Source organism: Phragmites australis, chromosome 24, assembly GCF_958298935.1.
Source record: "Phragmites australis chromosome 24, lpPhrAust1.1, whole genome shotgun sequence".
Lineage (NCBI taxonomy): Eukaryota > Viridiplantae > Streptophyta > Magnoliopsida > Poales > Poaceae > Phragmites > Phragmites australis.
In genome coordinates this window covers 4,234,364-4,256,334 of record NC_084944.1, presented here as the reverse complement: position 1 = coordinate 4,256,334, position 21,971 = coordinate 4,234,364, and the positions used below count along the sequence as shown (strand labels likewise).

The 21,971-nt window shown below is 44.3% G+C and overlaps 2 protein-coding genes and 1 pseudogene across 2 annotated transcripts; 2 read left to right on the top strand and 1 right to left on the bottom strand.

Moving 5' to 3' along the window:
• The first annotated feature begins 9,049 nt into the window (after positions 1-9,049).
• Positions 9,050-11,421, top strand: LOC133907397 (CBS domain-containing protein CBSX5-like). Its single transcript, XM_062349430.1, has 2 exons — positions 9,050-9,539; positions 10,337-11,421. The coding sequence occupies exons 1-2, from the start codon at positions 9,226-9,228 to the stop codon at positions 11,142-11,144; spliced, it is 1,122 nt and encodes a 373-aa protein (XP_062205414.1). The 5' UTR covers positions 9,050-9,225; the 3' UTR covers positions 11,145-11,421.
• Positions 11,422-11,571: 150 nt separating this feature from the next.
• On the top strand, positions 11,572-13,238 carry LOC133907395 (protein Rf1, mitochondrial-like; annotated as a pseudogene).
• Positions 13,239-16,269: 3,031 nt separating this feature from the next.
• On the bottom strand, positions 16,270-19,044 carry LOC133906889 (uncharacterized). The gene is made up of 2 exons (XM_062348849.1): positions 17,311-19,044; positions 16,270-16,601 (listed from the first exon to the last, which is right to left on the bottom strand). The coding sequence occupies exons 1-2, from the start codon at positions 18,614-18,616 to the stop codon at positions 16,507-16,509; spliced, it is 1,401 nt and encodes a 466-aa protein (XP_062204833.1). The 5' UTR covers positions 18,617-19,044; the 3' UTR covers positions 16,270-16,506.
• Positions 19,045-21,971: the final 2,927 nt, after the last annotated feature.

Below are 21,971 nucleotides of genomic sequence, written 5' to 3'. Positions count from 1 at the left end.
TCACAGCCTATTTAACTACTGGGTTGTTATCCATGAAGTCCGATCTCTGAATTTCAGAGTGCATCTTTGTCCATGACATAACGTGTGCTGCCTCTACAGCTCAACGACTGTGAAATTTTTAGCATACCTAACAACACAAGCTATACAAACTCATGCGCGATTGGTTACCTAGAGTCGACACTTGACAATGCCTGTTTTTAGCCCTAGCCCTAGCCAGTGTGACAGTTGCTTTCGTATTCCATATCATGGAAGACGGAAATATTAAGCTTATAGATCAATAAAATCGACACTAATACTAAACTAGGCTATCAAAGATCTTCCAGTGCCGGTCGACCTCTTCCTTATCGTTGGCGACCTTCTCCACTGGCTCCAAACTAAAGTCACAGGAGCCAGCCACCTCCTCCACCCCACCATTGACGACCTCCCCTGCCCCATCATTCAATACGACGACGACACGCTCATCATAATCCATGCTGACCCCTTACAAATGCAACAGCTGAAGGCACTCCTCGCATTCTTTGCACGCGCCACTGGTCTGGAGATCAACTACCACAAGAGCACATTTGCACCCATCAATGTTGATGTCATCGTCACCGTCGCCGCCAACCTTGCGGCGATCTTCGGCTATCCATTCCCCACCTTCCCGCAGAGCTACCTGGGCCTCCCCCTCTCCTGCACCAAAATCCCCGCCGCGGTGCTTGATCAGCTAGCTATTAGGGTGGAACACCGGATCCCGAGCTGGCGCGTGCACTTGCTAAACAAAGCGGGCTGCCTCACCCTCATGGACGTAGTCCTCTCCAGGCTAGCATAGTTACCCTACCATGTTTGAAGTGACTGGCAAGCAAACTTTTTTGCCTGATCGCGCATCCAATACCTATGGATTTGTTCGTAGGTTTTTTCCGGGCAACAAAAATACCTCATAGGGATTATTTGAATGACCTGATCTCGGCCATATTGTCGACAAGTAGTAAAAACAAACAACCAAAACACATAAAAACTTGTAATAATCAACAGATAAAACCACAAGAAACAATACATCTCAACTACTCAAGTCTCACTCCAACAATGAATTATTACAATACTTGTTCAAGTTAACATGTGAAAAGCATAAAACATTAAGTGGTCAAGGGGTTTAAGTGAGGTGATGACTAACAAGTGGGAAAAAATAGGATTAGAATGTACAAATATGTGTCATATCTACTCTTCCGCTGGTACTCGACCCCTTATATCCATGGACAAAAATATAGACCCACGTCAGAGCTCATCAGGCGTGGTACCCAGACGTATCCGAACTCATGGACAGAATTTTATCCCTAGCGTGGCCCCTCGCACGCCCTAGAGCTACTAGGGCGTCGCCCTGTCTTTAGAGTGCACCGCTCCACAACAATGCCTTCCTTCTCCTCCTTTGGACGATTTGGGAGAGCAGAAACCATATGGTCTTCGATCACGCCTCGTTGGACGTCCTCGGCATCCTGTACCTATTGGACAACCACCGGCAGCTTTGGGTCCATCACACCCCGCGCACGCTTGATGCCGAGCCTCTTCTAATACGTGTCGTGCCCTTTTTTATGTAAATTAGTCTCCTGTCACAAAAATACTATCCCTACTCGAAGTAGATCCTCTTACGTAAATGTACCATTACGGGTCACTAATACATCAAGACGAAATCATCCTGTACAGTTACATGAGACAACCGCTTCCCTGCCTCTCAATTCGCGAGGGCCAGAAATGACTTGTAAATACTGTCAAGAACGTCGCGGGCCATGGTTGTCCGGGTACGGTGTGGTCCAGCCTTCCATTCGTGCGGAGGCTCATGAACCACGTAGCTTGCTGAACTTGCTCATGGCAACGAATCCAAGAAAAATGGAGTAAAATCCTATGGTCCAAAGTGTTAGACTGTACAGCCTAACACAAAGAAAAAACGGAGTAAAATCCAAACAAAAGGCTCTATAATCAGAGATTCAGAAGCAGCCAGCCAGGCACAGCAGAGGAATCTTTGAGCTGGGGCCGGCCGGCGGCCTCGGCGTGCAGCTCCTCGCGTCGAGCAGGCCAGCCGGTGCCCGACGCCAAGGTTGGAATGGAAATGCCTTGGACGTTACGGGCGTCGGGCAGTAGCTTTGCGGGTACACGGCGACATGGGCGCTACGGCGGTGTTGTCTGCTGTGGCAAACGCTTGGCCATGCATCTACTGCTGCAGCTTAGGCCAGACACGGACAAATACTGCTTCGCTGTTGAGGAAACGAGACAGAGACAGAGATTCGCAAATCTCGCCGTCCAGTTTATTAATCTATCTATAATCGCTCTCATTGTCTATTGATCAATAGAATTGAAGCAGTGCGATCACTGGCCTGCCGCCATGTTATCCAATGCTATGAGCATGCGTGCCGTCAAGAACGGCAACCATGCATTTCTGGTGTGCAAAGATGCCCATCCATGATCCGTGAGACCATGACTGCTCTCTCCTCACAACGGAACAATCCTCAGGATCTTTTCATCGCTTGGTGCCAAGCTGATCGTGGGTGTGTGGTACACAGCTGGTACAGACGTACAGCGTCCCGGCCATACCTGAAAATGTGCAGCACCATCCGTTTTTTAAGAGAAGGGGAGAAAAAAAGAGATGATACGGAGAGGAGAAGATCAGCTCTCATGACTAGTTGGTTCTGTTTGTCATAGTTGAAGTTATAGATTTTTATCGAAAAGTGATTTTTTTTCCTGAAAATCGTTTTTTTTTTCTTCTGAAAGCTGTTTATAGCTTTTGGTTTTTACAAGATATTTTTAGGTTCTCAATACACTAAATATCCGAATGTACACTTCAACGTATCTAGATTTAGATATACATATATTTAAAATTATATGTTGTACAATAGGTAAAATTGAATTGATAATAGATAAGATTTATTTATTTTTCTTAGTGCATGCCGGTGCACTCGGAGATCTAGATAAAATTAAATCGCTAATAACTAAGATTATTTTTATAGTGCTGGTGCACTCAGAGGTACTGTAGCTTCGTCCCTTGACCGATGCATGGCGAAAACTGGCCTCCGGTCGTGTGCAGGTCAAGCGTGAACAAAGTCATTTGGTGACTCTGGTGGCATTGTTAGGGGAGCAAAAATCGATAGGAACTTGTCATACGAAAGATCTATTTTCGCTACAATGATATTATCTACTATCTCGTCTTTCAACTTAATTATTAGATCATAAGACCTATGATATAGGTAAAATTTACACAAAAATTTTAGATAAGATTTTATAAAATATGCTTAGGATACGACGGTGATGGCCGGTAGTCATCTGACACACAGCACCCGTACGGCAGATGCCATACGAGGCTGCATGGGAGGGGAGAGATTATCCGTAACTGTCCTGTTCCTGTAGCACTGCTCGTTTCAATGATCACCGCGTGACCAAGCTGGAATAAGATCCTATGTTCACTTCATTACATCCATATTTATGTGACCGTTCGCATGGCACGGAGCTAGCTAGCTCTTTATAACTATACCTGGCGAGGTGATGAGCATGCATGCCGAGATATCTCCTATGAAGTAGGGAGTGCCAAAATGAATAACGTGGCTACGATTTGCTATTCATCAGATTCAGAGACCACAGTCCACAGTGTATATGACGATTTGACGAGCTGACGATGATGTCCATCACCAACAATTAAATATTAAGCGCTGAATTACTGCAAGTAAACTTTGGTGACCATAATTTACACTCAGTCCTACCAAATGAATCAAATCTTTGGGATGAAGTTATGGAATATGTAACTCGTTGCTTGGCTGGTAGGCGAGCCGCAGACTTCAATTCTCCACAGAAGATCCAGTGTCACGCAGTCCGCGGCCGTGGCACGGAAGGTCCGCAGGGTCCACGCGAACAGCGAAAACCACCACGTGGTGGGGTCCAGCTCCACGTCTGACGTCTCTTCCTCGGCCTGCCTCCCTCTCACCACGAGCCCAGCCGTGCGGCTCTCGGCTCAGCCAGGACTAGAGCCGGGACTTAGGCCTGACCCGCTCCCTTCAGGCCTCGGGCCCTTTGGGCAGGGCCAGATGGCACGAGGTGCTGTTCGTGCTGGGCCAGTTAGCCCGAGTCACTACAGTTAGATCCAGACCTAGTTTGAAGACACGACAGACCATATTGTGCCGGGTTGACATGGATCTGAATTCACTGACATTGTGACATCATTGCTGACACATGAATCTGATCTCACACATCAATAACGGCGACACGAGGATCCTAATCCGGTTGGCAGGACCCGGCACTGCTCGTCGATCCTCCTCGAGAGCTCTGGGTCCCATGCCGTCCAAGTTGGCAGCGCGCGCACGGGACGGTGGTAAAAGAAGCGATGGAATTGCTGAGCCAGTGACGAGGCTCCAAAACACGTATACAAAACCGCGTCATGAAGACTCGATTCCTAGCCTCACCCCTTTATTTCTTTTATTTTATTCGGCCTTTTTCTTCACCGCAGATCGCCTCATGAATACTACATGCATGCATGCTTGATTTTTTTTTCTTTGTTTATTCAACCGCCAGAACATGGTGCTCACCACCAGAACGTGTCCACCTGCCACTGCCACGCGGCCATGCGCCGTGCTTCGCCTCGCTGGCCACCAGGGGCCAGGGCAGGGCAGGCGTGCCGTCGTGTGCATTGAGATTTGAGTTGACCCTTGCATGTTTCTGGGCGCAGAGGCACGTGCGCATGCTAGGATCAATTTTCGTGCCGGGTCGGGCTATTTTCAATTTTTCATACCGGATCAGGCCACCACCGTAACACATATCCAGTCCATTAATCGTGCCAGGCCGATCCGGCCAGTCTGTGCTCCCGTCCAAAATACTACGGCTCAAGTTCTTAGGACTGGGCTACTGAGTAGTACTTTTTCCGCTTTTGCACACGAGACGGCGGCTTTTCTATTTGAATAATTATATTTCGATCTTTTTAAAAAAAATATATTATACAAATAGATCCTTATAAAAATAATTTCTAAAAATATTTTTTTTTACACGACATCATAATATTTGTTGTCGTAGTTGAATAACATAATACCGTAACACTTAGCAATATGTTAGCTGCTATGTACTGTATAATCTTCTGTATTAGATTTGCAAAATCATATATATTAACTATCACAACACCAATTACAGGACGTCATACTATTTAACAATGACATCAATAATTATGACTTTATAAAAAAGATCTATTTTTATACATTATTTCCCTATAAGTCCATGCGAGTAGATTTTTTTCAAATGTCCAAAATCTTAAAATTGCTCGGCTTTTCTACCTGTAACGTTTATCCTCTCGGGCTTTCACGTATGCACGTTCTGAGTTCTGGATCGCTGTTGCGACGGCTGGTTATTTATCCTGTACGAGTAAAGAGTAAACAATGACCTCGTCAAAAGTGTAAACGTGCGCTGTGTACAAAAAAAAAAAGTGTAGATGTGCACGTGCTACTTATGGTTTATCCATGGAGCATTAGTATTCGACCTGGAGTGAACAAATTTGATTGTGGGATTAGGGTTAGATCCTATCGAATCACAGCATTCCGAAAAGCTGATCAGTGGGCGCTAGACCGCTCTAATCTTTATCCGCGGGAAATGCAATTGAGGTGCCACACACCCTCGGACTCGCGAGGCTTATATGAAAAAAAAGGAAAATTGTAAAAACCATCCTAAAACTCAGTTTAATTTTAAGTTACCCTCTATAACTGCTTTTGTTGCAAAATCCTACGTGCTACTAGTATTTCAACTTGGTATGATTTTCCCTTTTAATGTCCATGACGTATTCACCGGGAGTGATTTTTATTGATATGATATGAATGACATCTGACTATTTTTAGATAGGTTTCACGTGCTAGTTTATTATAATTACAAGTACGAAGGATAAGAGACAATGATGAAATATAAGTGATGATGATAAATGTATTAAGTTGTAAGCATATCGCATCGAGCTCAAAATTACAGGCTATCATCCACTCGCACCAAATAATAAAAAATGAGTCGGAGGGGATAAAATCAAACAAAGATGAAATAGTGGTGGGTATTTGCAGCAAAATCTGTTATATGGTGGGAACTCGTGGAGCAAGTAACATACAAATTCTGTGATTTTACCGGTCAAATTCAATAGAAGTTGTTTGGTTGCCTGCTCCAGTGCCGGCTTGGCTCGGCGCATGCAAGCTCGGAGCGTTTTGTTGCCTGTGCGTGGGAGCAGGCCCAGCCTCGTGCGTGCAAAACCGACGAACGAGCCTGGTTCGATGGAAATGGATTTTGAATCCGTTTCTATCGGGTCGGGCGGGTCAACTAGCGACATGATTAGCATATAATTAATTTGTATTAACTCATATTAATATATTTTAAATTAGATTAAGATTTAATATGATAAATTAAATATTATAAGTATATTTATGTAAACTAAACATCATGTATTTTTATTTCAATCTCATACAATATATACTTATACGAGTAACAAAATATATATTTTTTTAACCAGACTGAGCACGTACAATCAACTAAACAAATAATACTATATACACCCAGCCTAACTCATGAGCATAACACAAGAGCTATGCTAGGCTATGTGGGCAGCGGCCCGGCAGCCGAAGACTTTGTCATCCAGTTTAGTCAACATTTTCTTTCACTTTCACATACTAATCAGCTGGTGCGTCACCATTATTGTCTGTTTCTTTTTAATGGAATGAGAGCTAATCATTCAGCATGTTCCAAAAAAAAAACATTCATGTCAGGAATGAAGTGATCAGGATTGGTCCTAATTCTCCCTCTCTCTAGTTTTAAAAGAGTCTCACTCACTCTCTCTCTTAATGATTCCGTACTTTAAGTAGGTTTTGCTACAACCACCTGTAGGTTCTTGTCAAAATTGGGCGGCGGCAAGGCGACGAAATTTCTCGAGGACGTGACGAAGGCAGGGGGCGTTGGAGCCTATCTGAAGTACAGTATTGATAAGGATCTAAAAACAAACAAACTAGTTAAAAGTGACAACTATTTTTTCAGGGAAAACCTAGACAGATGAGAAGTTCCGTCACGTGAAATAGAACTTTGTGCTGCCACGAAGCTCGTGGTAATAATCTTTTTTTCGATTACTAGGTTACACGCATACTCAACACTAAGGATATACACTACGTTCAAACACATAAATACGCTACTATCATACATCTATGAATTAATCCGCTAAAAATACTTTAAAAAAATCATAGATACTAAAATTTAAACCTTAATAGGTAGAAATATATCTCACGTCTTCATCACCACAGCACCAGATGTTTCCGTGGCAATCATCTTCATTGACCGAGTTACTGCCTTACTGGAGTACCAGTACCTTTTTTTTGTTCTAAAGCAAACCGGGTTAAAGTTGATGACGAAAGATCAACTGGAAAATAAGTGTGCTATGGAAGGCTGCTATGGAAGCATATGCCCGTGGTCAAAAGTTACTCGTGCAGTGGAATCTTCCCACGACTCGGCTACTGTCGATTTCGAGCTCCGTTCCGATGCCTTGTTGCTCAGGCGGCGGCGGCGGCTGCCTGTTGACCAAATTTCGGGAAGACCTGCGTTTCTTTTTTCTAATCCTCCCCTCCCCATGAAATCCATGCCCTAAATATGTTAGGCTCTAGAATCTTCTATCGAGCATTAGGATAAAAAGCTGATGACGAAAGCATTATGGCCCTTCTCCAGAATTTTGTAAGGAGCGTTGTGGCAATTATATGTGCGTGTTTCTGTCCGTTGAACCAAGATCGGACGGTGGGGAGCAATTGGGAGGGTGTGGTAGAGTCAATATTTGTGCTGAATTTTTAACATCCAGAGAGTAAATAGAAGTTGTATTACTCCCTCCGTTTCATAAGAATGGGTACTTTTGACTAATGTATCTAAATTTAGACAATCATTTGTTGAATAGATTAGGATAAAAAGCTCCGTTAATAATTGCCCCAAAGGGGAAGTGTTGAACAATATTGTATAACTAAATGTGTGGTTAAAATTGAGTAGTACAACTTACGAGAAGAGGCAAAATGGGAAAATATACATTGGTATGTGTAGTGTCAAGTATTTAGGAGAGATTTTTTTTTATTAAAAGTGCTAAGTATTGCGGAGGGAGTATTTTAGTTTCGCTGTGATTTTATCAGTCTTATTTGTCTGGCAACCAGCTGGCCCTATCATAATAGCTTTATATCCTTTTAGTGCATTTTCTAGAATATCGAACTGCCAAACTTGTCAATGATATGTCTACAAAGGCATACAATTGAGAGAAATATTCCAATAAGTTGTATTGCTCAATTCATTGAAAGAACATGTACACTTTAGCCTAGTTTTTTTTTAGCAGGTGCAACCTGTTTTACTGACAAATTTCAGTTGAAGGGCACTCATGTATAATCCGGTTATCGGGTGCTTTGTACATTTTGCACTCAGTTTTCTCTTGACTTGAGCGGAGGGAAAGTTTTGCAGGCTGTTGACTTGCTGTTGTAACCCACTGGCAAATATTAAATAACAACAGGGCCGTTCCACAAATCTCCCAGCCAGCAGCCAGCACAGTCCAGCTCAGCTCGGCTCAACTCGGCCGACTTAAAAAGTCTGGTTGGCAGGGACCAGCTCACGCAAAACAACCCCTTCTCACCGGTAAGGCCGGTATATTTAAATAACTTATAAATTATAGATTATAAAATTGAATGTATAATTTACATAAGTCAGTGAAAGATAGATTACTACATTATTATAATTTAGAGAATAGGTGGTTAAAAACTCAATTGCACAATGTACCTATTAATTATAATGTACCAGCTGAAATAAATAGAATACAAATCGATAATTTATTACTTAAAATATTTACCTTTTAATTATGACACTACTCATATCAAAGAAATGTCAGACTATTAAGTCAATAACTGTGAAAATTCATTAATTTATTCGTGAGAACCAATTGATTTTTTACGAACGTAAAAAATAACTTCGCTTATTTAACATTTTAACACACTGTTATTGACTTATATGATCCCACGTGCCGCGTAGCGACCCTGTCCCACCCCAAAGCCTATATAAACCAATCACCCTACCCTACCCCAAACCGCGGTTAAAACCAACCAAACCAAACCCCTCTCGTCTTCCTCCCCAAATTCCGCAGCGAACGCTCGGGACAACAGCTCCTCGGCTTCTCCCCGAACCCATCTCCCCCGAAATCTTTGCGTGAGGTTTCGATCTCGAAACCGCCCAGGGCCCGCCCGCGAGTGCATGGCAGTGAGCCTCCTGGTCAATGAGGTGTCGGACCTGTGCATCGGCAAGCCGGCCGTGAGGTCGCTCCCGCTCTCCGCCGCCGCCGGCGACCTCGCCGCCGCGCTCCGGAGGGTGTCCCGTTCCGGCGCCGTAGCCTGCGTCGCGGTGACAGGACCAGCGCGCGCCGTCGTCGGCCGGGTCGGGCTCGCGGACGTGCTCTGCTTCCTCTGCGACGCGCCCGCCCGCCCCGCCGCCGCGCTCGCGAAGCCGGTCTCCGCGCTCCTGCCCAAGGACGGCGCTGGCGAGGTGCGCCGTGTCGACCGCCGTGCAAGGTAAGGCTAGACCCCTCTCTCTCTCTTGGGCCTGTGCTGTTTAATTATCAGATCCCCCCCCCCCCCCCCCCGGCAAATGACGCGGCTTGCTAAGACTTGTTCAAGAAATCCATATTGGAACTCTGTTATGCTGGGGCACGCGAATTTAGGCCTAAATAATCACTAAAAGTTGTTAACAAAATTGATTCTTGGAAGGTAGGAGAAGGCAACCTTATCACTCCATGGAAGATGTCGTTTCTTTTCTCCTGTGAGTTCTAGTTAAAAAATTTGGATGTTGCTGTGTAGTGTCATTTTTGGTTCAAGAAACAGAGTATGAAACAGACGGCCGTTGATTGGGTTATCATGATCAAAATTACTTGGAGAATTTGATCTCTGCTCGGAATATGCGAAGCGGTTCGTAACAAGTGGCTGTCATGTGGTGAAGAAAAAGCCTCGTTCGGGTCAAATCGTCTGACTCACCGGGAACAATTTTGTGGTGCGGTTCAGAGTGGTTTCCCCACAGATCGCGACATGCACCCCTGTCTCTTTGCCATATTCTGGATAGGATCAGCTGCTTCCAGCTCACAACTTAGGAGATTTTTTCGTCTACTTGTGGTTCGAAAATTGCACCATTCGATCGAATCTCGGAATAAAAGTAGGATCTTGACATGTGGTTCAGAAATTCCGCATTTTATATCGAATCTTTCTTAAAAAGCGGGGATCTTTGGGATCTGGTCTTTTTGTCTCGCGAGTTGCCAATTTTAATCGCGTGATAGATTATATTCTTCTTGGGCTGATCAATGTGGTCATTCTTGCAGTGTCTTGGAGGCGCTTGATGCGGTCCTGAGCGGCGCGCAGGTGCTCGCCGTCCCGCTCCGCCCTGGCGGCCGCAAGAAGCAGCTCGGCAGCGGCGGAGGCGCCGCCGCCGGCGACTTCTGCTGGCTCACTCAGGAGGACCTCGTGCGCTACTTCCTCAACTCCATCGGCCTCTTCTACCATGTCGCCGCCCGCTCCGTGTCCTCCCTCGGCCTCGTGCGCACCAACTTCCTCTCGGTGCGCCCCCACGAGGCGGCCCTGTCTGCCGTGCCCCTCATCCGCCGCGCCATCGCCACCGAGACCGCTGTCGCCGTGGTCACCGAGGAAGGCCACCTCGTCGGCGAGATCTCCCCGGCCCTCCTCGCGGCATGTGACGAGACGGCGGCGGCGGCCATCGCCACGCTCTCGGTGGCCGATCTCATGGCCTACATCGACTACTTCGGCTCGCCGCCGGAGCATATCCTGCGCGCGATCAAGGCCGGGCTGAAGGACAAGGGCCTCGACGCCATGCTTGAGCTGATGGAAGACGAGACGCTGTCCTCGTTCTCCATCTCTTCCTCTTCGTCATCTTCCGACGAGGAGACCGGCCGGGCGCAGCTGAGGCGCCCGTCGTCGGGGAGCTACGGGCGCCGTTCGGCCGAGGAGCCGGTGGTGTGCAGCCCCACGAGCTCGCTGGTGGCCGTCATGGTGCAGGCGCTCGCGCACCGCGTGAGCTACGTGTGGGTGCTCGACGAGGACGAGGACTGCCACCTTGCCGGCATCGTCAAGTTCGCGGACGTGCTGAGGGTGTTCCGGGAGCAGCTGCAGTGATCCTGCGATACAGCAACCGTGGAAAAGCTCCGAGTTTTGCAGTGATCTGAAGTGGGTTTGCTGTTCCTCGTTTGCTTCTGGTGAAATGAAATGGGATGAACAATGAAGTGTTGTGATGTGTCAAGCGCCTTTGTTTCTGAAACATTTTGAAGTTGAGACCCTGGAGTATGTGTGTTTGCTTGGTGCCGATGAACAATTTGAACCTTGTTATGCTTTAATCAAGTTTATTAATAATAAAACAGCATTGTGCCTCGATGCTGTAGTATTCTGTTCTTCAGTTCATGATTAATGATCTGTTACTTCAGACGGTGAGCAAGTCAATTTTCAGTCATGGCTAGCAAGTGAAGCTAGAGAGCATGACTGCATGAGTGACATGCTGCCATGTTACCTTGTGCAAACTAGAACAGAAAACTTGGATTGAAGAGTGACATTACAAATGCAGAGCCAAAATGATGGAATAAGAACATTGTGTACTAGCACCAAGAAAACATTGTGATTATACTCAAGGGATCCGCAAAATCATTGGATGATGCTCAAACCCGGGACGAGATCCTCTGACGTAACTTGCCAGCAGCCGCGTCTCCATGCGCGCCGTGCAGCCCATAGATTATTCTTTGCAGCGAAAGCCACCGAAGACTGAACCAAACCAACTAGAGCGAGGGGGTGGCGCCGGCGGCTACCGGAACATCCACTCCGCCGTCTCCTCCCACCGGCCCTCCTTCCTCCACACTGGGCATGTCGCGCGCGGTGAGGCCCGGCCGCCGCCCTTGCTGGGAGCTAGAGCGGATCATTGGAGAGCGCTACCGCTCCGGAAGCCTCGGCCCCGAGGACGCGCTCCACCTGTTCGACGAATTGCTCCCTCAAGCCAGACCCTCCTCGGTGTACGCCTTCAACCAAATCATCACCGCCGTCGCTCGCGCGCGAGCGGACTCCCCATCCTCAGTGAGCAACGACGCCGCGATTGCTATTTCTCTCTTCAACCGCATGGCCCAGGCCGGCGCCAAGAAGGTGGCCTCCGACATTTGCACCTTCAGCATCCTCATCCGCTGCTTCTGCCAAGTGGGCCGCTTGGACCTTGGCTTGGCCGCCTTAGGCCAAATCTTTAAGACGGGATGGAGGGTGAGTGTCATCGCCTTCAATTGTCTAATCAAGGGCCTCTGTGATGACAAGAGGACGAACGATGCAATGGACATAGTGCTCAGACGAATGTGGGAGCTCGGCTGCACACCCGATGTTTTTTCCTACAACACTGTTATCAAGGGCCTCTGCACCGAGAAGAAGAGTCTAGAGGCTCTTGAGCTGCTTCACATGATGGCTGATGATGGATACAACTGCCCACCTGATGTGGTGTCGTTTAACACCATCATCGATGGCTTGATAAAGGTGTTGTGGATAAAGCTTACATCATATTTCGTGAAATGCTGGATCATGGGATTTCGCCAGATGTTGTGACTTACAGTTCAATCGTTGATGGTCTGTGCAAAGCTCAAGCTACGGACAACGCTGAGGAAGTCCTACAGCAGATGCTTGATAAAGGTGTTGTGCCGGGTATTACCACATATACTAGCCTGCTCCATGGACATCTCTCTTCAGGACAGTGGAAAAAGGCGGCGAGATTGCTCAAAGAGATGTCCAGACATGGTCCTGAACCGAATGTTGTTACTTATAATTTGTTGATAGACTATCTTTGCAAGATTGGAAGATGCACAGAAGCTAGGAAGATTTTTGACTCTATGGTTCAGATATATAGAGTTCTGCTTCATGGGTATGCTACCAATGAAGCTCTTGTTGATATTAATGATCTCCTCAATTTGATGATTCAAGACGGTATTGGCCTTGATCATCGTTTCTTCAACATACTAATATGTGCATATACTAGACGTCAAATGGTTGATGAGGCAATGCTTATATTTAAAAAAAATGTGTCGTCAAGGATTGAAGTCGAATGTTGTCAGCTATGCCACGGTAATAGATGGACTTTGCAAGATAGGCAGAGTGGATGATGCTATGTCCCAGTCCAATCATATGATCAATGAAGGGTTAACTCCTGATGTCATTGTATTTACCACCCTAATTCATGGTCTGTGTACCTGTGGAAGATGCGAGAAAGCTAAAGAATTAGCTTTTGAAATGATCAATAGAGGCATCCACCCCGACGCCATGTTTTTCAACACAATATTGAGCAGCCTACGTCAAGAAGGAAGAATTATGGAAGCCCAACATTTTTTTGATTTGATGGTACATGTAGGTGCAAAGCCTGATGTTGTTTCGTATAATACACTAATAGATGGATCCAAATAGTATCATATGCTTTTGCAAACTCTGTTATTGTAGATTAGAATTGCATATTCATCATCAACGAGTAATATCAGATTATTTGTAATCTCCCCTATTGTGGGCTTCTGGCATGGAGGGATATGCTACTGGAGCTTTAAAAGCTTTGTTGCTGCTTCTTTCTAGTACATGTTTGTTTTATGGCATTAAGCATGGCATCAAATCCAACCATGCTACATGAATGCTTAAACTTTTAGATCAGTTGAGTCCAAGGGAATAAAAGATTGACTGTTTGATGCTTAATTGAGCTACGACTTGAATATTTAAATTTGTAAAAAAAAAACTTAACTTGGTAACATAACACAACCTTTTGTTGAAGAGCGGTCGGACAACATGTTTGCTTTGTTTCGGTTGTAGTTTAACTGCTCCTTTAGACTATATGTGCATTGTGGGAATGCTGGTTGTAAAGCGCTTTCACCAAAAAAAAATATTTGTTTTCTATTGATATTCATTTGGATTTGGAAGTTTTTGCACAATGTTAGTCTATGGACATGTTGAACAACATTTCCCTCGATACTTTTGAGATTTTGTCCAGTGGTTAATTTCTATCTGGTGAGAACAACCCCAAAGCAGCAATACTTGATCATTATTTGTGTGAATTAAATTTGGATCAGCATCAGAATTCAAAATTGACCGAATTTCATTAATTTGGGAATGTTCTAGTTGTAAATAATATTATGCTTGATGCATTGATCACAGGTGGCAGAAAGGAAGTCGCCATGGATTTTACTGCTATCTCAGCCAATGGTTTAGTACCGGATGTGGTGACCTACAGCTTGATGACGGAAAATTTCAGGGTCACCATGTCCCTACTAATATCTGCTAATTATGCGTCACCAGGTCACTAGAGTGAGGGTGTTCCAGGATGAGCAGCAGTGAGGAGGCAGGTGCTGACCGAAAAAGAGGATGAAGTTTTGCAGTGATATGAACTCAGGAGAGGTTGTTTTTTGTTGGTTTAACTATGTGAATATGATCAGAATGTTTGAGCAACATGTGTATACCTTCGACAATAAGCATAGCAAAGAATAATTTGCTTCTACGTGTGATTAGAGCAGAACCTCCACAAGATACGTGGCATTTAAAACAAAGGAAGACATTGAGCTGAGAAGAGCATATTCAGTCACTAGGGTTTGGCCCATGCCTGCCCGTCAAAAGCTGGGCGAGCCAATTATTTGGCGGAGGAAACGACCGCTGGCAGCACCAACCTGGAGGTTATAAGGAGGCAAAGGAATTTCTCTCTAAGAAATTAGATATGAAGGATTTAAGTGAAGCTAATGTCATATTAAACAGCACCAAATGCAGAGTACTGGAGGGAAACAGTCCTTAGTGAGATGAACTCCATCATGATCAATGAAACTTGAGAAATAACTGATCTTCCAGATGGGTGCATCATGCTGGTAGGGTGCAAATGTATCTTTAAGAGCAATAGAAGGACTGATGGTATTATAAAAAAAATACAAGACCTGATTAGTGGCTAAAGATTTTACTTAGAAAGATGGGAAGAATTACTTTGATAGTTATTCTGCCGTGGCTTGATTAACTACTATCAATGTGCTTATGACATTGGCTACTGCCTATAAACTTTATATCTATCAGATAGATGTGAAGACCGCTTTCCTTAATGAAAAGTTAGAAGAGGAGATATACATGCAATAGTCTGATAGATTCATAGAAAAAGGCCAATACTGGAAAGTGTGTCGCTTGATCAAATTCTTGTATGGTTTGAAGTAAGCTCCTAAACAATGTCATGATAAATTTGATAGTATTTTGATCGCTGCCGGTTTTTGTGTAAACAAAGCTAACAAGTGTGTATATTATTGATTTGTCGGGAGTAGAGGTGTCGTTCTTTATTTATACGTGAATGATATATTGCTTTTTGGACTGATATGGAGGTTATCAAGGTGGCAAAAGAATTCATCTCCAAGAACTTCGATAAGAAGGAGTTGAGGCGTGCATGACGTGCGGAGGGGCCATGCCCGGCTGGAGCCCGAGCAGGCCCGCATTAGGTGACACCCAGAGGCCACGCGGAGTAGGCGCAGAAGACTGTGTAGTCGAGGAGGTTCCGCCGGAGTTTTTGGTGTTGTTGCTGCGTTTCTTGTTGCCTTTGCCACGATCGGAGCCATTCGAGCTAGCACCGGAGGAAGAACGTGGCGCCGTGTTGTTGGAGCTGCCGGCAAGGAGTTGTAGCCGCTGCCATCTTAGTTGTCTGGGCGATGCGGTTTTCTTCGAGCAGCAGATGGGAGCGAACCTTGAGGAAGGACGGTGGCGGGGACAGAAACGTGAGGTTAGAGACGTTAGAGCTCAATACTCGCAAGGCGTTGAGGATCAAAGCCTCACCGGTGAATGGAGCGCCAACATCGCGGAGATTATTCGCGATAGTCTTCAACCGGTTGCAGAATTGGCTGAGATCGCCCTGATACAAGCCATAAAACTCCTGTTGGAGATACACAGCCCGCTGAAGTCGATTCTCCACGAAGTGGTAAATTTCTCCCACTGCCAACCTTTTCTTGGAATAGAGTAGCCCAATGTCGATGGGATTGGGAAGGAGAAAGGATAATGATGAGACAGAAAGAATGGTACCCTCTGGCCTCAGCCATTATTATCACTCAAGGTGTTGACTGTCGATAAGTGATCAAATCCAAAATAAAAAAGTGAGCAAATACAAAACCACCAGAGGATGAAAATTTTAAAATGTTCTAAAACTGGAATTTTTAAAATGTTCTAAAACTGACATAATATACTGATAAAACGAAGGCACGAGACCACATCCAGATCAAACACCATCTGAACAAAGTTTAAAGAGAATTTATAGTCTCCCATAAGATCCAACCTGGCAACTGCATCATGACCTTAATAAATAAAACTTCGACAAACCAGACAGAAATCTAGCCATCATATTGAGACATGAAAGAACACGACCAATACTTATATAACCCTACTTATTTCCTAAGTCCACATGGTCCTCGCGTCCCTAGCTCCCACACACTCCACATAATTCATGGGAATTCCAGAAAGCTTCTTAGAACCTTTAGAACCTTAGAACCTGGCAGCGCCTAGAAGGCAGGGCAATCACAGTGAACTTCCTACCTTTCTTTTTACTTTTCGAGGAAGCACCCTTCGTACCTGCGCCAGCAAAATATCACTTCTTTAGCTCAAAAAACTGAATAAAAATACCCTTGCCCTTCCCTCTAAAATCAGCAATGCAAATTCAGCTCATTAACCATGTGGAGACTCCATCAACCAATTCTAGTTCTGGAATGCAATAGCGACAGAGCAATCTGCTCCTTTTTTTTTTCCTTTTTGTCAAAGCAAAAGTCACAACGCCGTTTTCATTCCCACCATATCATTTTAAGACTCATTTTGGTAATTACCCACAGGAAACTTTTGATCTCCAACTGGGTGTTGATCATATATTTCATGTTTTATTCGTCTTTTATCCAGACTCTACCAGTGTACCGAAGTCTTAAATAGTCAGCTATGTCAAGTGTCTACCTACTAAACCTCAGACTTTTGGGTCCTGATCTTGTGCTATAGCAGAAGTAAAATAATGTTCTACAGCACTCTAAAATGAACCCCGGAACCATTGCTTGACTTTTTACATGAAAAAGGTAAATGTTTTATTATGCTAAACATAGTTGATCAGATATGCCCCCCCCCTCCCCCAATCCTCGTATAGATGATGGATTTCACCTATCAAGTACATGTTACCATTCAGCTCCTATGTATCAATTTACCATCTGAATCTAATCATTTGGAGGTTTGCTACTTTTGATAGTACAATAATCAAAAGAACATTTGTATTAGTCACACAACATACAGTTAATATAATTACCTGGAGGCATCTTTAGATACTTGGAGAACCTACTGTGCATGTAGGTGAAACTTATGCCACCGGTTCTTTCTGCGCCAAACCTAGCCACTCCTTGTATCGTCCCCTCACTCATGTCAACAGCAATCACGCATGCCTTACTGTCCATGGACGCAACCTTAGTCATGAAGTAGACAATACCATTGTTGCGCAAGCTGAGTGTGGGGTGGCCTGTGTGGAGACTCTCCATGGTTGGCTTAGGTTTCCCTTCGTCGTACTTCCACATTCGCAGCAATTCAGAACACAGTAGGTTTTCGTCATCACGGATCTTAGAAACTTCAATGTTGCCTTCAAGGAGCCAAGTATCCTCCTGACAAGAAGTTGTTGCCGGCATGCTCCATGTGGCAGCCTTCGAAGCAACGCAGCTTGTGCTCGTCTTGACATTCATCGGCATCTCGACATACTTGATGTGGCCTTCGACGAAGGCAATGTCCCGAGTAAACAATGGATTGACACTGTACTCCCTCCTACTGCCGGGGCTGATCTCTGGTAGCAGGGTGTAGCGAAGCAAGGCGTCGCCGCTGAGCACATCATACCACAGGATGCCACGCCAAAGGTCGACAAAGGCCATGGTGCCATGTTCTCCTCCTATGGTGATCACCTTGGAGGTATCATGGCGAAAGCCGTCGCTGCGTTGCTGCAGTTGTTCCCGCGGCACGTCCACGGCCTTGATGGTCCAAACCTTGTCCTTGGAGTGGAGGATGCAGACGTCGTACTGATCCAGTGCGGCGGGCGAGCCTTTACGGTAGAGTTCAGATGAGTCGTCACGGAGTGCGACGACGGTGTAGCCGCCCGTGTCGTAGCTGAGGAGGCCAATCTGTTCGTCACGAAAGAAGTAAGGGCTGGGGTGCGGAAGCTGCTCGAGCAACGGCCCCCCATCGGGGCCACCCCCGTCGGCACTGTAGATGAAGTAGTCGTGCACTCTGGGGCACCAAAGTTCGTGTCTAGCGCCGACGGCGATGCGGAGGAGGACAAGGTTGGCCTCCGTGGCGATGACCGTGGGCTCAATGGGGTAGTCGCTGGGTTTCAAGCCGGAGCAGTAGACGCAGAAGTAGGAGACGCGCGGCGGGTGGGCGGGGAAGAAGGTGACCTGGAGCTCCTTGTCGCCCCTGAATTTGCAGGTTGCGGTGGTGGAGTTGCGCCGGTCGAGGACGTAGGCGGTGAAGTCGAGGAGTACCCAGCTCGGCCATGTGCCGTTCGCCAGATCAGAGCCGTCGCCACGGTGGGTAGGCGGACGGAGGGAGTCGCGGAACAAGAAGACTCGGTCCATGGCTGCCTAGGAATCTCTTCTCATCTGCGCCTCCGAGCTTCTGATTCGTTTTGTTTGGACGGATCTAACAACCAAGATATCGATCAAGTGCGGACAGAGGGAGTCACGGAGATGGTTGATTGGTTTGTTGGGGAGGTGGAATCCGATCAGATTTCCCGTGCTGTGAGGGGAAGGGGAGGAGGAAGGGGAACCTTTCCCTGGGCAGAGGTCCATGCGGTGAGCTTTTCAGGCCAGATGGCCAGAGCATTTGGTTGCTCTATTTTCACGGATTTCGCAATCTGAATTCATGAACTTTTCACGGGGGAGAAATCCACCACAGCTCACGTCGGAACGTTTCACACTTTTTTTTCTCCAGCGACGACATGAGTACTCTCCCCCTCTCCCTCTCTCTAGGGTTCCTCTTTCACACTTTTTTATTCTTTTTCTCATATATCTTGCTGGGGAAGGGGAGCACATGGCATATACGAGGAACTCAAGAGATTCCATAGCTATAACAAGGTCGGAGGCTGCATGCATCGGAGGTGATTTTATTGTGCTGATATTTTTTCTTCCTGTATAAAATTTTCTATGCACGTTCACTTGCTTCGCATCTGCTCATATAACTAGATCATTAGGTTCCAGAGTTTTATATTTCATTTGGCACTTGAAATTATGATTCTTGATCAGGTGTTTCACACGATGCATGCATACAAATTTTATTCCTAAAAATTATTGGTTCGCATGCTCCCATGATTTCCATTGTATGAAGAGCACCTTCGTATACATGTTATAAATTGGTTGCTGGAATATCCTAGTAATATTGGTCCATATACTCATGTTCATTGCAGCATTGTTTGCTAGAAATTTAAGATAGTGACCAGATATGGAAAGATCATAGGCCCTCGATGATTCCATCGTATGCGTTCTTAACTTTGTAAGGAAAAAAGGAAAAAATATGTTGCAATTAGTTATTCTATTATTTATTATATGATAAATATTTTGCTCATTATACTAATTAACATTATGATATGTGTACACTAGCTAATACATTCTTGAGGGGTAGAGTTTAAAGTTGTTTTGGTTTTGATATAAGATTTTCTGATTGTCAATGTGTGGGAATATCTTAAAGAGATATGTTGCTTTGGATCATACCATGGTGGGTTGAAAATAAGATCAGTGTATGATATATTGTTCTATGTAATACACATTATTTTTCAGCTTTCCAGTTTTGTCCTTGTATTTCTCTTAATGAAGTTTTATTTTATTACGAACTTGGCAGTATATGATAGCAAGAATGATGATCAAAGTGATTCTTGTTATTGTAAATTGTAAGCACATTGATGATAATCATGTATGACATGATGGTTATTTTGTAAGGTTGTACACTTGTATAGTATGACGAAGTTAATTCCTGAATGTTTTGTTGCAAGGTGATTTTTTCCTAGTGATGGCTCCTGCTTCCTCGTATAATTTCTATTGCTCGATTTTTAGGTTGTTTTATCTTGACAAATGGAGCAGAAGAGAAGTAGAATGTGGCTGGATCTGCATATGGTGAATGCTTGAACTTCCGGAATCTAGATACTTGAAATATGAACTGACTCATGTTCCCTGACGAGAATTATCTATGACGTGCTCATGTGTGGATGCTATATTGCCTGGATGTTATTCGTGATATAGTTCAACTTTTGTATGAATTCAACTCATGTCTGATTTGATCTCAATAATCTATGATGATGTAGGGATGGAGAGAACCTCATTTGAATTTTGGTGCAGATTTTAGTTACTCTTTTCTGGAAGTATTTATAGATAGAGAGAACAATATTTTGAATGTACGTATGGTCCTATAACATTAGTGCAGATTTTAAATTTTTAACGATCTTGCAATGAGTGTCTCATATTACTATTTTTCCTGAATTTTCATTAATTTTTTCTTATTTTTTCAAACCAATTTTTGTTTCCCGGGATTTTTATCCCTTCTGCTGCCAAACACTGGCAGGGAATGATAGGGATTCTCCCAGGGAAATGAAGTGCATTCTAAATCTCCCTTGAGGATTTTTTTCCCCTAGGTTTTCCTCCCCTTACGTCCAAACATGCCCTTAGGGTAAAAAAGAAAAGTAGATCTCTGTCAATCCACCACACCACCATCCACCATCCAATCTACAACCTACCGACCCATGTGTTCATCCCGCTGACTTGTGGGGTCGTTTGCAACCTGCGAGCAAAAATTAGAAGGCAAATTTTACTACAGGACATCACCACTTCCTATGGAGCTGCATGATACTGAAAAAAGTGATGTTTGTTATAGGACACTGATGAAAGTCGGTATTACCTCCGTTCTTGAATATATATCTTTTAAATACATATAGTCAACTTTAAAAAATTTCACAATTAATATGCACAAAATTGCTAGAATTCAACACATGCAAATGATACAAGTGGATTTGCCTTGAGAAATACTTTCATATAATTACATGTTTAACAAAATTCACTAAGAAATCATTATAAAAAATAATGTAAAAAGAACAGATGTAGTAATTGGTTGTAGGACACCGTGCCTATTAAAATAGTGAGATGCTAGCCCGAACGTTAAATGGATCGAACGCTTCAACGGTCTGTTGCAACATCGAAAAATAACGTCTGCAATATCAAAATGACTGTTTGCAACATTAAAAAATATGCATCAAAATAGCAAACAGATCTGGACCCGAAAAAATTATCCATTTGAGTTAATTCCTATATTTTCGCATCTTCAATGTTTCAGATGTTCAAATTTAATATTTTAGATGTTATAAAAATTTGTTATCATAGTTATTTTCGTATGTTGCACACAGCGTCAGTCGGTCAGTCCAGTGTCCGATTGATTCAGACCCGAAAAAATTATCCATTTGAGTTAATTCCTACATTTTCGCATCTCCAATATTTCAGACGTTATGAAAATTTATTGCCATAGTTATTTTCTTATGTTGCACCTGGCGTTAGTCGGTCAGTCCGACGTTAGATTGATTCGGACCCGAAAAAATTATCTACTTGAGTTAATTTCTACATTTTCGCATCTCCAATATTTCAGATGTTACAGAAATTTGTTATCATAGTTATTTTTTATGTTACATCTAGTGTCGGTCAGTCCAACGTTTGATTGATTTGGACCTAAAAAATTATTCATTTAAGTTAATTTCTATATTTCTGTATCTCTAATATTTCAGATGTTCAAATTTAATGTTTTAGAAGTTATAGAAATTTATTATCATAATTATTTTTTATATTGCAACCGACGTCAGTCAGTCAATTCGGCGTCCGATTTTTTGTTTGGGCTCCTAACGTTTGGAGCAGAGCATTATCTATTAAAATAAGGTAAAGCCTATATTCGGAGGGTGCG

Excerpts from the sequence above, each read along its gene's own strand:
- LOC133907397 (XM_062349430.1), top strand. The coding sequence starts at position 9,226 with ATGGCAGTGAGCCTCCTGGTCAATGAGGTGTCGGACCTGTGCATCGGC. Across the intron at positions 9,540-10,336 it reads CGTGTCGACCGCCGTGCAAG|TGTCTTGGAGGCGCTTGATG; the intron begins GTAAGGCTAGAC and ends TCATTCTTGCAG.
- LOC133906889 (XM_062348849.1), bottom strand. The coding sequence starts at position 18,616 with ATGGACCGAGTCTTCTTGTTCCGCGACTCCCTCCGTCCGCCTACCCAC. Across the intron at positions 16,602-17,310 it reads GTATCTAAAGATGCCTCCAG|GTACGAAGGGTGCTTCCTCG; the intron begins GTAATTATATTA and ends TTGCTGGCGCAG.